The following is a 13,475-nucleotide window of genomic DNA, read 5'->3' as shown; positions in this document are numbered from 1 at the left end:
AGATAAAAGCGATTCTGGGATCGCTTCCGACAAAAACGATACTGGTATACGCGAATGGTAGTGACATGCACAGCTGGCATTTATCAGATTTGCACTGTTCCGTCGCATTTTGATAAAACTGCGGCGATATCTAGAGTATTTCAGAGCACGGTGTGTCCTGCGTGCAGCTATGGAAAATGCGGCAGGTCCCGCGTTCGATTCTCAAGGCCGGCCGGAAAAAAAAAAACTGTTGGTTTTCAAAGGGGCATACGTCCGTTCGGGCGGGCGGTTCTCTTGGTGTGTGATTTAGAAAGGTTGCCCGAGCTCATCTCCGTGTTAATTTCCTGGTATTTTTTCCCTCTGTTTATTTTTATGTATTACCTATTTTTTCTCACACTGTCTGTTTCAAACTCTTTCTATCCTTCTTCCCATTTCTTCTCTTTCTCTATTGGTCACCTGCTTCCTTCCTTTCTACTTTTTTCCGATCTCTCTATTCCGTTATCTATCTTTCTTTTATTTCTCTATGTCAATCACTTTCTGCATTTCTTTATATTTCGCTCTTTCTCATTCTGTTCATGCTATTTCCCCTTTCCAGCTTCTCCTCTCCTCCCCAACCCCAATTATCTGTCACACCCTTTGCTGCACTATAGTACGCAAGTGATTGCCGTGAAGAGGAAGCGTTCATTCATAGTCGAGTGGATAAAACGCTTGCCTACGGATCAACAGTACCCTGGTTCGAATCCCGCACCACAGAATTCTTTTTTTTAAAGCAAGAATTTGTACTTTTCCCTTTCTCTGTACCCGTTCTCTCACTGCCGGAAAAATCGGCTTACGTGTTCTGGTAGTGAAGCAGAAGAGGACGAAGAAGAGCAGATCGTTTGCTGGTTCACGATGGTTATTATTTCTGTTCACAAATCACGGACCAACGTTCCGCTTAATTAGCTACGCTGTTAAAGTTGAAGCCCTTATCACAAATCATAAAGTCAAATTTTCTTTTGACGTCACACCTTGCAACGATGAACGTATCTAAGTGTCTTCCAAGCTAAAGTTTCTCCTGAAACGTCGGATTCACAGCAGTAGATGGCCAGAAACTGTCAAAAAAGTTGAGGCCCTTATCAGCCATGATAAGGTCCAACTTTTTTCTGACGTCACACCTTGCAACTATGAACGTAGCTAAATGTCTTCCAAGCTAAAGTTCCTCCTAAAACGTCGGCTTCACCACAGTAAATGGCCAGAAACTGTCAAAAAAAGTTGAGGCCCTTATCAGCCATGATAAGGTCCAACTTTTGTCTGACGTCACACCTTGCAACGATGAACGTCGCGAAATGTCTTCCAAGCTAAAATTCCTCCTAAAACGTCGGCTTCACCACAGTAGATGGCCAGAAACTGTCAAAAACGTTGAGGCCCTTATCAGCCATGATAAGGTCCAACTTTTGTCTGACGTCACACATTGCAACGATGAACGTAGCTAAAAGTCTTGCAAGCTAAAGTTTCTCCTGAAACGTCTGCTTCACTGCACTTTTGTTAGCTACGTTCTTCGTGCCAAGGTGTGACGTCACACAAAAGTTGGAACTTATCGTGGCTGATAAGGGCCTTAACTTTTTTGACAGTTTCTGGCCATCTACTGCGGTGAAGCCGGCGTTTCAGAGAAACAGTAGCTTGAAAGACGTTAAGCTACGTTCATCGTTGCAAGGTGTGACGTCAGACAAAAGTTGGACCTTATCTTGGTTGATAAGGGCCTCAACTTTTTTGACAGTTTCTGGCCATCTACTGCTGTGAATCCGACGTTTCAGGAGAAACTTTAGCTTGGAAGACACTTAGATACGTTCATCGTTGCAAGGTGTGACGTCAGACAAAAGTTGGACCTTATCTTGGTTGATAAGGGCCTCAACTTTTTTGACAGTTTCTGGCCATTTACTGTGGTGAAACCGACGTTTTAGGAGGAACTTTAGCTTGGAAGACATTTAGCTACGTTCATAGTTGCAAGGTGTGACGTCAGAAAAAAGTTGGACCTTATCATGGCTGATAAGGGCCTCAACTTTTTTGACAGTTTCTGGCCATCTACTGCTGTGAATCCGACGTTTCAGGAGAAACTTTAGCTTGGAAGACACTTAGATACGTTCATCGTTGCAAGGTGTGACGTCAAAAGAAAATTTGACTTTATGATTTGTGATAAGGGCTTCAACTTTAACAGCGTAGCTAATTAAGCGGAACGTTGGTCCGTGATTTGTGAACAAAAATAATAACCATCGTGAACCAGCAAACGATCTGCTCTTCTTCGTCCTCTTCTGCTTCACTACCAGAACACGTAAGCCGATTTTTCCGGCAGTGAGAGAACGGGTACAGAGAAAGGGAAAAGTACAAATTCTTGCTTAAAAAAAAAAGAATTCTGTGGATTCGAACCAGGGTACTGTTGATCCATAGGCAAGCGTTTTATCCACTCGACTATGACAGTACGCATGCAATCCTCGGCATTCACTTGCGTACTATAGCGCAGCAAAGATGCGACAGACAATTGAGGTTCGGGAAAAGGAGCGGGAACGAGAAAATAGCATGAACAGAATGAGAAAGAGCGAAATATAAAGAAATGCTGAAAGTGAATGACAGAGAAATAAAAGAAAGACAGATAAAGAAATGGAGAGACGGGGAAAAATAGAAAGGAAGGAAGCAGGTGACCAATAGAGATTGATTGGTATGTGGGGTTTAACGTCCCAAAACAACCATGTGATTATGAGAGATGCCGTAGTGGAGGGCTCCGGAAATTTCGACCACCTGGGGTTCTTTAACATGCACCCAAATCTGAGCACACGGGCCTACAACATTTCCGCCTCCATCGAAAATGCAGTCGCCACAGCCGGAATTCCATCCCGCGACCTGCGGGTCAGCAGCCGAGTACCTTAGCCACTATAGACCACCGCGGCGGGGCGGTGACCAATAGAGAGCGAGAAGAAATTGGAAAATGGATAGAAAGAGTTTAAAAACAGACAGCGTGACAGAAAAAAAAGTAATACATAAAAATAAACAGAGGGAAAAAGGACCAGGGAATTGACACGGAGATGAGCTAGGCCAACCTTTCTAAATCACACACCAAGAGAACCGCCCGCCCGAACGGACGTATGCCCCTTTGAAAACCAACAGTTTTTTTTTTTCCGGCCGGCCTTGAGAATCGAACGCGGGACCTGCCGCATTTTCCATAGCTGCACGCAGGACACACCGTGCTCTGAAATACTCTAGATATCGCCGCAGTTTTATCAAAATGCGACGGAACAGTGCAAATCTGATAAATGCCAGCTGTGCATGTCACTACCATTCGCGTATACCAGTATCGTTTTTGTCGGAAGCGATCCCAGAATCGCTTTTATCTAGATGCGACGGGTCTTCGAAAAACCGAAAAATTCTAGGTTGCCAAAGGCTATATAAAGGCCCATCATTGGGGTCCTGAGATAATCGTCCTCTGTTCGCTCTGTTCTAGTCTCTTCTATCCCCTCCTGTCGCTTGCGCTGTTAAGCACTTTCTTCGTCCAAGCGAAATGCGACGCAGTCATCATATTGGATGAGTGACGTTTTGCCAGGGGGCTGGTGCTTTACTCGTGTGAGCTCGCTCACTAGTCCATCCGTCCGTCCGTCCGTCTGTCTGTCCACCCGTCCGTAGCTCCCGATACGTATATCCAGGCATAGCCGAGCTAAGCCCTTGTGAAATCATCTCCTGCGTTAATTGCACTGATCCAACCAGCCCCGAAAGCTGTCTGCACCCAACTTATTTCTGGCACTGGCTCTAGTATTCGTGATGAAGTGCTCATGTGACATCATGAGCATCACGTCTCTTTTGGTGACCTGTGGTGTCATCGTGTCCTAAAATTCGCGACGTAAATAAATTTTGGTGACCTTTGGCGTCATGATCGTTTTTTTCCATCACTCCTGTTTCCCTCAATGAGGCGGCGACATCCCGCGTTCGATTAGGCAACCGATGTTTTCGCCTCAGTACATAAATTTACTCTACCTAACACTACGCGTATGCAAACACAGTACGGTATTATGGCGCCACTCCTCCTTTTCTGGTCGTCGACCTTTTACCAGTGAAAGCACACAGAATACACAGAAGCTCTTTCAAAAATTACTGTGTGGTTTGTACGCCTCGTTGTGGCCTGTCATTGTTAACGAGACCGATAGTTCGGGGGGGACACTGTCACTAGAAAGAGCACTACCGTACTGCCTTATTGTATTTCCACACCGGTTTTTGTATATTGCTAGTGATTTATCGTAAGTTGTGAATCTTTGGAAACAAACAAAGAAACAAACTTCAACAACGGTGGTCCTATATTTTCAACAAATATAGGACCACCGACTCTCCCACTACTCTGATGCTGGCGAATAGCATTTAAACCCTGAAAGATAGACGAAAAATCGATAGGCTTAAACTGCTGTTTGCTCTTTATACTGGTTCCAAGAAGGTAAAAGCATCGGTATACATTCATCCATTTCAATCGCGCCCCACGAGACAACGGCGCAAGCACAATTTGTTTCCGTATCGAGCCCACACAAACATGTTCGAGAATTCGTTTTTCCCACGTACAGTATCTGAATGGAATTCACTGCCCGAAGTGGTTTTCACATCTCAGTCTATTTGCCATTTTGAGCGCACCATATTGTCTGTGCTGTAGTCTGTACTCGACTCGCTTTACTGTTTATCGCAATTGTGAATGTATAACAGGGAGATAGACACATCTCCGTTGTTGTGAAGCTCGTATTAACCCGTGTTTAAGCTCACCTATATATATCTGTATAATGTACTTATCTTCTGTACTTTGAGCACATAATTCATCTATCACGCTTACGCGTGTTTTCCACTTAATTTCTGTGCCTTTCCTGCTTTGTCTTTTCAAGACCGCAGTATGTTGTAAACAAAAATAAAAAAAATAAACACGCGCACAGACACATACATACACACGCACACATACACACGCACAGACGCACACATGCTATAGTATATTGGGTGGAAGCGAATAGCTATGGTTCACGGTTTCTTGGGATTACTATGTCGAACTAAATTACTTGCAATATGACGATTTACCAACTAGCCCAACAACAAGTTTAAACTAACAGTATCTCCTTACCTCGTTCAAAGACCTTAATGCTCATATTCGGGTACCTTAATCAACAACGTCGCATGGGCGAAAGAGGCATCGAAGGCCAGATGATTTCTGAAGGGCAGAAACCTACCGTCGAGTGTATAACCGGGGCTGGCCCAAGTATACCGTTTTGAAAATAAATGTTTATTCATCATCGCGCAAAATAGATGAAGACACCTTTAGTATGCTTTATTAAGGCAGCTAAAGCTCCGAGACTTGCGAGGCACGTCGATGATGTACCATCATCGACGTATTTTCAGGCGGCGAAGTCTATACCACAAACGGCGTCCATTTCGACCAGTGCAGAAACCTGAGGCAGAAAAGCAGAAAGCAACAAACAATGATAGGACAAACAATAGCTTGCAGGCGAGGTCATAGACGTCTCAAACCTCGCGCGACATCTGAAACCTTGCATCCTACCATGCAGTGCACCAACATATCACGTCAAGTCGCACGAGTGAAATCAATCTATATTTCAAGGGACACTAAATAGAAACAACGGCTTCGTCTAGATGAACAAACTGCACTCTTACAACTATATTGGCACATGTTTCATTATCATACGTTCAATATTAGCGGAGAAAATCAAGGCTGAAGTTTTATTTTTTTAAATTTCGCGCCAAAATGTGTGCATGTGACGTCAGAAATTTCAACATTTATTTTTTTTTGTATTTCGTGGCATTGGCTAGACGAAATTTTGTAGAACTTCGTATGCTAGGTCCGTGGTACCATCAGATGGCAATGCGCTTCATTTTCGAGGATCAGAAATTTTTTAGGACCCACTAGGCGCTTTCATATTCTATGACGTCACGATGTTTGGGGAGGAATCTAAAGATGGCGTCTCCACCCACAGTTTCTTCGCTTACCAAGCGTCGTGTTGCAGTAGGAGTGGTGTTTTCGGGATTGCGAAGTCGTACTTTACTAATACACGATGAGTTATCGACATGTGGGGTTTAACGTCCCAAAACCACCATATAATTACGAGAGCCGCGGCAGTGGAGGTCTCCGGAAATATCGACCTTCTGGGCTTCTTTAACGTGCACCAAATACTGAGTACATGGGCCTACAACATTTTTGCCTCCGAAAATTCTAACGCACGAAAAATCGTTTTGGTCTTGATACAGTGTCCCTGAAAAAAAAAAAAAAGACGTCAGCTTTGTCGAACTATGCTCGCCAGTTTCTAATAGTGCAATTAATAATTTGCGTTAACAATCCGGCGAAAATGTATGAAGAACTTAAGCTTGTTTCCGTACCCTTGAGGTGACCAGAGAGTGACGTGATCTCGGCAGAAAAAAAATCGTAAACAGTGGTTCTTCGCTCGAGCCAACGTCCGCTTATTCTGTAAATACAATTCTTTAAATAAAAAAAGGACGCCCACTATAATATTAGGCTTATATGGCCAACCCTTAATGTTGTTCCTCGCATCACTGCATTTAAGTTTGACAGATTACCAGACAGCACGTATACGTTTGACTTTTGGCAGTATCTAGATGACGTCCTGGTGTTCCAGCAATCCCAGCTCTGTCGTTCGAACCATCGACCTTTTCGTTATGACCTTAACACTATGTGCACTCACCTTTTTTTTTAATGCCCGGCTTAGACGATGTACAGCGCAATCAGTTCACACTCACATTGCAAATACAATCGTGAAAACAAAACAAACAATGTCATCAGTCCTATTTGCATTGGTGTTGTCCACTTAAAAAATACCGAAGGGCTGACGGAGATTCAAACCTTGAAAACCTTTCTGGCGCGATATGCTGTGTTTTGCTACACTTAATAAACGCAGAAATGCTTTCCCTGAAATAAATTATTGCTGGCTTCGCATCCTGGTCGAAGTGGTATCCGACCATTCGCGCACGCTATGTACAGTGGGGGCCGGTCAACATGACTACATCAAATGGGACCCCCCCCCCCCCCCCTCATCATTCGTTACTGGGACGTACCTTCTTCCCGTGTTGATCCAAAGAAAAATCTGTCTTTGTTGTCCTCTGCAAAATGTCCCAAAAATGTACTTATTCCCAACAGAGAAAAAAAAAACGTGGTCCATTGTTCCTAACTTCTTACATATTAAACAGTGTGAACCCCGTGGTGTAAAAAAACCCCGTTCCTCTGTGAATGTGTTTGCTGATAGCGTTCCTGAGTGTAACTTAAAGAAAATTGTTTTCACCACTTTAGGTACCTGCATCTTTTTCACCCACTTTAGATCATTTTGTTCCGGTGTTCCACTGTGTATGGCCCTGTACCAAGGTACTGGCAAAACCGTATCACATACATCTTTGTACAATTATTTTATTCTAACACTTGCTAGATAATCCAAACAAAAACGAACCGATACAAGCGTGCACTTTCTGACCCTTCCTTGAGATAGCCACGGGCCTGCTATCAACGTCACGCGCCTGCTATCAGTAGGGACAACAATATCTGTTAACGCACTGCCTAACCAGAGTTAGGCATAGCGTACGCAAAAACGATCGCTGACGTCACGGAAAAATAACATCTATTTACTAGTTGTCTTACAAAATGGTGCACCAAAGCAAGACCCCCGTCCTTCACACGTCTGAACAGATTGGTCCGGCTGCACGGCCATTTCCCTTTCGGGCCCCATACAAAAACTATGAACACACTGTGCAGCCCTTGCACCTTGATCCTTGAACAATGGAACACCTGCATCGTATACTGGAGCTTAGTGATATAAAAACATGTTGCACACAGTTACCCTAGCAAAAAAAAAAAAAATTCTTCAGGCCTGCGCGGAAGGCGCAGCAAAGTCGCAGTGAAAGCTAGAAGAGTGGCCTTTCAGAGCCTTTTCAAAACACTCATTGGGTCACTGCTGCAAGCACACTTGCTTGATGCCCACTACGGCATCAATAATAAAAACTTTAGGGTAGTAGGCCGGCATTCGCTATGCTATTTTTCGGCATTCTTTTAAGAAGCGTGGTATGCGCTAAACTATTGCGAGGAATCTTGTGCCGATTGTTCGTGCAGTGGCTGATGACGATGAGGAACTATGCATGAAGTAGGTATGTGCCACAGTTAATACCCGAGCAAAAACCAAGTTTTCAATGGATTGGAGCATTGGACGACCCACTCGTTACGCTATTCGCACTGTGCGACGACTGCTTGTTCTTGCGCTGTTTTAAAACGCTTTATAAGTCGTTAAATTAACGAGATTGCTTTCCCGACATCAAGGTTGCCCAAGGCAAGTTTGCCAACAAGTCCCAAGCACTGGCATGACTCGGTGTACATACAACATTCACACTGAGACACGCCAGTGCTTGGGACTTGTTGGCATGTACACAGGCAATAATAATAATAATAATAACTGGCGTGGCTCAATGGTAGGATACTGGGCTGGCACCCAGCGGACCCGAGTTCAAGCCCCAATGTTTCATTGGTACTATAATTTTTCTAATTTCGCGCGATGTTACGGACACCGGCGGCGGACAACTACGGCGCGGCGCGAGACCCGAATTATGATGGCTAATAGCAGCTTTCACTGTAAAACAGGCAGGTTCGTGCTTTTCCGCCTGTCGGCTCTTTTGTTTGACGCTGCCCTCACAATATTCAAAGGGAACACCGAGGTACCTTGTCGGCGCTTTCCGTTAAGTATACAAATTCGCAGAATGCTCCAGTTTTGAAAATCACCTTCCATGCCATAGCCCAAGTGATTTACACCAGTTTACGCGGTTCGCCCTGTGACGTCACAACAATGTTTCACAACACGCAACGTTTCTGATACACTTTCTTTGTTCGTTCAACAAAATGCAGTATCATCTGCATACGCGAGCAGCTTCTGCTGCCGCCAAGCTGAAGCCGTGTATTTAATCGCTTTCGTTTATCGCTAAGCACATCACTTTGATCTAAATACAAAAGAAGTGGACTGAGGGGGCAGCCTTGGCGCACAGACCGCAATACGTGAATGGGTGCCCCCGAAGACTTATGAACAATTAAACGTGTTGTGCCATTCTGGTACGCCACTCCCTTTCCCGGTGATGCAACCGACATTAATATGATTCAAGATGACAAAGAAAGTATTACGTCCAACACGATCAAAAGCGTTCTCCAAGTCTATCTCGAGCACAGCAACGTCAAGTAACTCCTCGTCACAACCTTCTATAGCTAGCACGCACTGCATCTTGTAAGTGTTTGAGCTAATATAGTTCTGCCTGTGATTTCAGAAGTTTGTGTGTTTAGAAAAAAAAATGTTCAACGATTTTGAGTACTTGGTACTCAACTATGGGAGAGCAGTAAGCCATCCTTTGCTGACACTAGTGTGCAGTGTCAAATTGCTTGGTGCTCTCCAACGACACCTTGAAGTTGTGCTGCCGAAAACCTTCATAAAGACCTTGTAGTCAACATTGGTCAGTGATATAGGCCTGTACGATGTCACCAGTTTAAGTTTCTCACTTTTTCCGTTTTAGAAATAAATACCGTATGCGCTTTGCTAAAGGAATGCAGCAGAATTTTTCATTCGTACGCCTCATTGAACAGCTCAGCTAACAACGGAGACAGTTCTGTTCTAAACGACCTATACCACGCAGCGGGTAGGCCATCGCCCTGTGACTTTGCGGGGTTCAAATTACCAATGGCGCGTTCCATTTCGCCTACCGCTATTTTGCGTTCTAAAAGCCTTTTTGTATCGTCACTAAGCTGCAGCGTGCGCTCAAGAAACTTTTCTTTAAAACCATGCACATTCGCTTTTCGAAATGCAAACAGTGACTGATAATAAGCAAAAAAATGCCCTTCCGATGGTTTTATTGTCACTTGCGAGAGGGGAGGGGGGTGATTTTAAATGAAAAGAAGACAAAAGTGAGCCCCGTATATGCCCCCCAGGGGAGGACACCTCAGCAGTAGCTCACTAGGGATGGGAGTAAAGGAGAGATGAAAAGGATAGGATTACAAGGTTAAGAGATAGAGAGGGAGGAAGGAGAGAGCGAGGCGCAGGAACAGCGACCGACGGAAGTATAGGGAAGTAAGGAGAAGATGGGAAAGATGGACACGGTCGCAGGAGTCTGAGGACGGGGCACCACTGGCGAGAGCTCTTGTCGGCGCCAGGAGATGGCGTATATAGGGCGAGCTTTGTCGGCCAAAGAGAGCTGCAGCTGTCGTCGGAGATCGCAGGGGCACAACCGGTCGGCACGAAATCCACTGAGCGAGTCCCGTTGCAATAGACCGTATCAATATGGTTTCGGCGTCCTTGCGCTTTTTTCGAGACCGAGCGCCCTTTTAGTGGCCGTATCACCCACGACAAGATTATTTGCTCGAGCGCGAGTCTAGGCGCCTTGATAACACTCTTTTTCATACTGTTCTAATTTCTTTTTAACGCTGCTCACCTCGTCTTTACAAGTCCCACCCCCGCATTCTAGAACGCCCCTTCACTCAACGCTCAACCTTCACTTGAAAAAACCGATGGGAGCGTCATCTGTAGGCAGGGAAAGTCACTGCTTATAAGGGATAATTTTCTGCTATTCTTGAGTAGCGCAGCGTCATTTCAGCCGAGCAGCGGTGCTGCGCGCAACTCTGTCAAGTGAAGGGTGAAAGTCGAGTCGAGGAGCGTTTGTGAATACGGGGGCCAGGCTCCCGACTTTTGAGGTTTATTAGCTGTTGCGGTGTTTTCCTCGGACTTCGTTCTTTTATTAGCGCTTCGAATGTTGGCGAGCTCGATCTCTCCAGCGCTTTCATGTTCACCTTCCGATTTAAACACTCCCATTTCTCTGAATCAGTTCCCGTTTTCTCAAACACTTCATTATTGGTCTCGTGCACTGCCTCTAAAAATAATTCGTCTTTTAATAACAACGCGTTCACTTTCCATAAATCCCAGTTAAGAGCCTTGCGCTGTTTGTTCGTGCCTATGCAACACACAACCAAATAGTCATATGAAAAAAAAAAAGACACTGGCTGAACCGAGAAATCGTGACACATAGGCAAAATATCTAGAGATAGGTATATGCGATCTAAAAGCGCATGCATGGTTATTGTTTTGAAATGGCGTGTACATGACTTCGCGATTTGCTATACGACACATTCATACATATATGCATCATCCTATAGTCATTTTCGTTCACTGATTTACCTAGCACGTCACTGCTTTTATCGCGAATGTCGGTGCTTGCCAGTGCAGTTCTAAGCGCTTGACCCCCATCGGGAGCACTTAGAACACAGTTAAAATCCCCCTAACAAAACAATCCTGTTATCACAATTTGTCTACTGAAACAGGTCAGAAAGAAAAACTGGGCGGACTGTTCTACACCATTCGACGCGTATATGCATATTACCCTCACAGTGGCACAATAAACAAAGTCGAAATAAACAATTCTGCCTGACTGGCATGGAAATGCAGTTTGAACAAAAAGACTGTAGTTTTGTTGTTATTTTTACAAAAAGAACATCCGGTGGACGTTTCTATGGCATGGCTTACGACCGCGCAATGTCGGTCAGTGAAACGACGCACAATGCTCCCGACCTTTTCCTCTCCGTCTACTTTAGTTTCCTGGACGACTAGAACGTCTATATCTTGGTCTGCGAGCAGCCGCAAGAGCTGACTTTTTGGCACCTAGCCGCCAACCTTCTGACGTTAAGCTAGTTATACTGAATGAAGGAGTAATTGCCATTGTGGCTTTTAAAGGAGTAGGTCCGGAGCATTGATTAGCGGATCATGGGAGATATATTTGCCCTGCAGTGGGCGTAGTAATGCTGCTCCTGCTGATGATGGTGTTTACCTTTCGCGACCAGCCCTCGGCTAGTCACCCCCAGGACCATCCTGCTTGCCGGCATTCTTTTGTTTTACCGTGTCCGCTGGTCTCCTGTCACTTGGACCTTTGGGCTTGGGTCTGGGGGTCGGCCGCCTCCCTTGTGGTGTCTCTGCAGGCGGTTCCTCGCTGCAGGTGGTTCCCCTTGTCAGGTTCCTCGGTCGTGTCGCGCGAACGCTTATGCGGCCGTGGCGACACGTCTCACCCCGAGGCTCTGCTGCATTGTCTGCCTCCTCGGTTGCTGCTGCCTCCTCAATCCTGACAAGTTCAGCCGCTGGCGGCTCAACGAAAGGAACGGTAACACGTTCTGGAGTGTGCCCCGGCAACTTGTGCGTGCCTGTAAATGACGCCCCTCCGGTCGGTGCGAAGTCCTCTGGGCATGCCAGCTCCTTCAGCGGTGTCTTGCGTCTCGGCCGCTTCCATGACATGTTCGCGAACCGCCTCACTCTTCGCTGGTCCTGTTGCAGATGCCTATAGGTCCTCACACAGTCTGCTTCAACGTGTCGTTAGGGTCTACATGGGGTGCAGCGTCGCACTTTTCGTCAGCGGACGTGACCTGTGCCTTGGCAGCGCAAGCACTGCATCGGCCGACCAGGCGCCACCACGAAGGCAATATCCCCGTCCCCGCGGATCTGGTTTGGGATAACTTCTACCTTCAAAACAGCTCTTCAACTTCAGCTGGACTGTTCTGGTGGTCGAACGCTTCTCTGTCATGTCCAGAACGCGCCAGCGCTCGCGGCTGACTTCGAACACCTTGCCATATGCTGCCAGCGAAGCCCGCACATCCTGGTTTCTCACTCCGTGCAGCAGCTAGTGCAGCCCGAGCTTCACCTGCTAGTGAACGACGACGCATCGCAGCCCCTTCACCTAGAGCTTCTTCAAGGCGAGTTGGCGTTTCTGGGGTACCACGTCATTGAAGAGATACCGATCCCAAGGGGTTTATCTGATACGCGCCGAGGCACACCACATCAGACAGCAAGCCCGTCGGCGTTAACGGGTCCCTTGTAAGGCCTGGCTCAGACATCCGCCATGTAAAAAACACTGTCTCATTAACAAGTTTTCTTTTTGGCAGCTGAGGCAAAATAAACTGATAGCCCTTATCGTCCGTGTTCCCGTTTCCGCGGCCCATACTGAACGTTATCGCCGCTCCTTGGGAGCACATGATCCTACGATCCGCCCGGCTTGGGCGCTGCAAGCAGAATGTCATGCGCACTTGGCTACCGGCACTGCACAGGATGCGATGTTTAGAACTTGGTCTGCTTGCTAGTGCAGGTCATAATTGAATATAAAGAACGAACTTAGGCGTTTGAGTTTCGGTGTACTCACCCCGCCTTGTGGCTTTCTCTTCTTTCGACACCATATACGGACCCCGTGATTCGAACCAGTGCCATTTAGGTTTACAGCTAGACACCTAACCGACTCGGCTGTGATGGACTCTATAAGATATGGTTTGAAAGTTAGTCTGTATATAATACCACTTATTCTTCAATTTTAAAAGCTGTATTCGTGAGCCCAGCCTCGGAGCGCACAAACTTTTTTGGCCTTATTGACTAAATAGGTAAATCAGTAGTGGTCAGAAACCTTGAGTTTTGTGATTATTTTCAGTTTCCAGAGTT

At 45.9% G+C, this 13,475-nt stretch overlaps 1 protein-coding gene across 1 annotated transcript; it reads right to left on the bottom strand.

The window, feature by feature from the left end:
- Positions 1 to 5,230: 5,230 nt before the first annotated feature.
- Positions 5,231 to 12,966, bottom strand: LOC119163554 (uncharacterized). Its single transcript, XM_075873238.1, has 2 exons — positions 11,830 to 12,966; positions 5,231 to 5,417 (listed from the first exon to the last, which is right to left on the bottom strand). Exon 1 carries the CDS (start codon positions 12,285 to 12,287, stop codon positions 11,850 to 11,852), a length of 438 nt encoding a protein of 145 aa, XP_075729353.1. The 5' UTR covers positions 12,288 to 12,966; the 3' UTR covers positions 5,231 to 5,417; positions 11,830 to 11,849.
- Between the last annotated feature and the right edge of the window lie 509 nt (positions 12,967 to 13,475).

The sequence above is a fragment of the Rhipicephalus microplus genome, chromosome 9 (assembly GCF_043290135.1).
Source record: "Rhipicephalus microplus isolate Deutch F79 chromosome 9, USDA_Rmic, whole genome shotgun sequence".
Lineage (NCBI taxonomy): Eukaryota > Metazoa > Arthropoda > Arachnida > Ixodida > Ixodidae > Rhipicephalus > Rhipicephalus microplus.
This window is presented reverse-complemented; position numbering and strand designations above follow the sequence as displayed.